This window comes from Austrofundulus limnaeus, unplaced genomic scaffold (genome assembly GCF_001266775.1).
Source record: "Austrofundulus limnaeus strain Quisiro unplaced genomic scaffold, Austrofundulus_limnaeus-1.0 Scaffold44, whole genome shotgun sequence".
NCBI lineage: Eukaryota > Metazoa > Chordata > Actinopteri > Cyprinodontiformes > Rivulidae > Austrofundulus > Austrofundulus limnaeus.
The window spans coordinates 1,338,225-1,341,323 of NW_013952446.1; the positions used below are offsets into that span (position 1 = coordinate 1,338,225).

At 38.6% G+C, this 3,099-nt stretch overlaps 1 protein-coding gene across 2 annotated transcripts in view; it reads right to left on the reverse strand.

Moving 5' to 3' along the window:
• Positions 1-726: 726 nt before the first annotated feature.
• Positions 727-3,099, reverse strand: part of trmo (tRNA methyltransferase O) — a 3,923-nt gene continuing 1,550 nt past the window's right edge. For both annotated transcript variants that reach the window (XM_014007779.1, XM_014007780.1), the window contains exons 4-6: positions 2,545-2,702; positions 1,309-1,875; positions 727-1,119 (exon numbers count right to left, since the gene is read on the reverse strand). In XM_014007779.1, the coding sequence (XP_013863233.1) occupies positions 884-1,119; positions 1,309-1,875; positions 2,545-2,702 (961 nt within the window). In that variant the 3' untranslated portion in view covers positions 727-883. The remainder of the gene's footprint in view (positions 1,120-1,308; positions 1,876-2,544; positions 2,703-3,099) is intronic.

The following is a 3,099-nucleotide window of genomic DNA, read 5'->3' on the forward strand; positions in this document are numbered from 1 at the left end:
GTGATACGTATCTTGTTAAAACGTGATACGTATCACGTTTTAACAAGATACGTATCACGTTTTAACAAGATAACTATCACGTTTTAACAAGATAAGTATCACGTTTTAACGAGATACGTATCACGTTAAAACGTGATACGTATCTCGTTTTAACAAGATTACTATCACGTTAAAACGTGATACGTATCACGTTTTAACAAGATACGTATCACGTTATAACGTGATAGCGTTAATACTATCACGTTAAAACGTGATACGTATCACGTTTTAACAAGATACGTATCACGTTTTAACAAGATACGTATCACGTTTTAACAAGATACGTATCACGTTATAACGTGATAGCGCTCGGATTTTTTTTTCCTGCCTGATAGCAACACGCTTCCGTAAATTTCAAAACCTTTCACATTGTCACTTTTTTTCTGTACTGCAACGAAAAATATCTGCACAATCACATTGGATACTTTAGTTGTTTCTCAAAGTCGTTTACTGTTAAATTTACTTATTGCTGCTTCGGCTACTTGTAATTAAGTTGGTATCTATACACCAATTATTTCTGCCTTTGTGTTTTGCTTAGGACTTCACTGTGGAGACACTTTTTTTTAAACTACTGTAAAAGTTTTACAATTTGTAGATTTTTATTATTTATTTATTGTGTCTAGGTCTCAACAGGTTTAGTCTGGTAACAAATAGCAACAGAAATGTATATACTGAAAAAACAACTCCTCAGTTTTGCACCATTTAATTACTTTTATGATATATACCATGCCAGTTTGACAGAAACGACTGTGGATTTCTTCTTACAAATCTCTGATCATAAAAACGTCTTTAATGTGTGTTTTTTTTAGCACAACTAAGACAACATTTAATTAAGCTATTTGTGTCATTCTTCATCCCTGTGATGCTTAACGGGTCGAATTTGCAGAACCTCAGCAAAACCTTGTCCAAACCAGCAGGTGACGTCTGCTGTGTCGATGGTGAAGAAGAAGAGTCTGTCTCTGCAGCGAGTTCTCCTGTACACAGATCTGGGGTCTGCTGACAGGACCCCCCTGATGGCGGCAACAGCCTCCTCTGGACCTCGCAAAAACTTAAAACAGGGTCTGTCGCTTTCAGATGGTTCTGGATGAGAAAGAAAGGGAAAAAAAGAGTAAATGCTTTTGAACAAAAACACCACCAGCGCCCTCTTGTGGAGATTGAAAGCATCAATCTTTTATTTTGGAAAAAGGGAAAGACAAAGGAGGACAGTAATATTTTCTGTCTGTTGACAATATGGGCACTTATAGGCCTTAAATTTTATTTTAGTTTTACCTGACAGGTGAGCAGGAAGGAATTCTGCCAGCTGCTTCTCAGCCTGAGGAGTGAAGCGAACATCCAGACAGGCAACAGGAGGCTCTCTGATCCAGCTGGCGATGGTTGCAGAGTCTTCCTCGCCGTAGCAGGGATGGTCCGTGGTGGACGGCGGTGCTGTGGGTGTCGAACAGTCAGAAACTTTACTTTTCATCCTACGATCATCCTGGGTTACAAAGGCTCTGACGTCCTCCAGCGCACTGCGGACGTCTTCAGGCAGAACACCACGAGCATTATCACTCAGGGAGTTTTTACAACAAACGTCTGCCTCAGATCTGTCATCATCATCATCATCAGCCGTTCTTTTGTCCCCAGTGTTAAACTGAGCACGTTTAGAGTCTCCATCAAGGTTTAAGCTGCTCGTCTCCGTGTTCCCAGACGCAGCAGGCAGGTCTGAGTTAGACTCGTACAGCTGCGTGTTTAAACCTGTCCTCCTGTCCGGGGAATCATAGTCTGGAATGTAGGGTTTGATGTCCAGGACCGGAGTCCCATCAATCATGTCAATGTCTGACAGATATAATGTGTCGCCTAAAAAAAACAAAAAACAAATAAACAAAACTGTTAGGTATTTACCATTTACTGTGCTGTTGATTATTTACATTTACATCCAGCAGTAAATCATTTGGCAAGAACATAAGTAAAATTAGGCAAAAATAAAGGTGTTAGCTAATTATTACATTCTGTTTTTATTTACATTTTACACAACAATCCTACCTTTTCACAATCAGGATTATACACAACTCACATAATTCTTTTAATAAAAAAATGTATGTTTTACCTAAAATCATCCATTTTTAAGAATCCCTCCTCATTTCATTAAACTCCAGGGAAATTTGCATGTAAATATTACATTAAGAAACACAGCGAGGGTTGTTATCTTCACTACTGCTGCCAACGAAAATTGATCTGAGATGACATACAAATGTTATCATAAACAAGATAATGCTGAAGCTTTTTTTTGTATCTTTTAAGTTATTCTTTGGTGGTTCTGAGAAGCCTGTGTGAACTGAAATTAGTAAAATATTTGTGGCCACAACTAATAAAAAGCTACTGTTCCTGTTTCATTTCCTTTTATAAAGTAAACTTTTTCTCTTAAATACAACTACAATAAGAGAAAAAGTCATTAAAGTTCAGTGATTCTCCTTCAAAACCATCCATTATTGTTATTGTTATTACTACACCTTTATTGACACTCACCTGCAATTTTATCCAGCTTGGCCAGAGTCAGGCCCAGAGCGTTTGGTCTGTGTGGACTGCGGGTGGAGTACACGCCAACCTTCTGACCATTCAATCTGGGAGGCTTCACTTTGGCTTTGGAGCTCAGGTGTCCATTTTTGTGAAAGAGGAAAATAATCCTGTAAAAGATCAGAAGCAAAGAGAAAATGAACCAGATTAAACATAAGAGGGGGGAAAGGTTTGCATGAAAAGATGTAACTCCATTTTTGACCTGTAGAGACTGTTTATAGCTCTGGTTGTTTTGTAACAAGAAGAAAGTGAATGAGAGGTTTAAACCTTTCTATTTAATCAAAAATAGCTATAAATGTCTCTGTGGAACATTTACTGTATATAATCCCCACTTTTACCATTATTACACAACTACTTTAAGTCAGACAGTTTATCTGATTTTAGCTTTAGTGCCTGCTTTGTTAATTTTAAATACCATCCATCCATCCATCCATTTTCTTCCGCCTATCCGGGGTCGGGTCGCGGGGGCAGCAGCTTCAGAAGGGAGGCCCAGACCTCCCTTTCCCC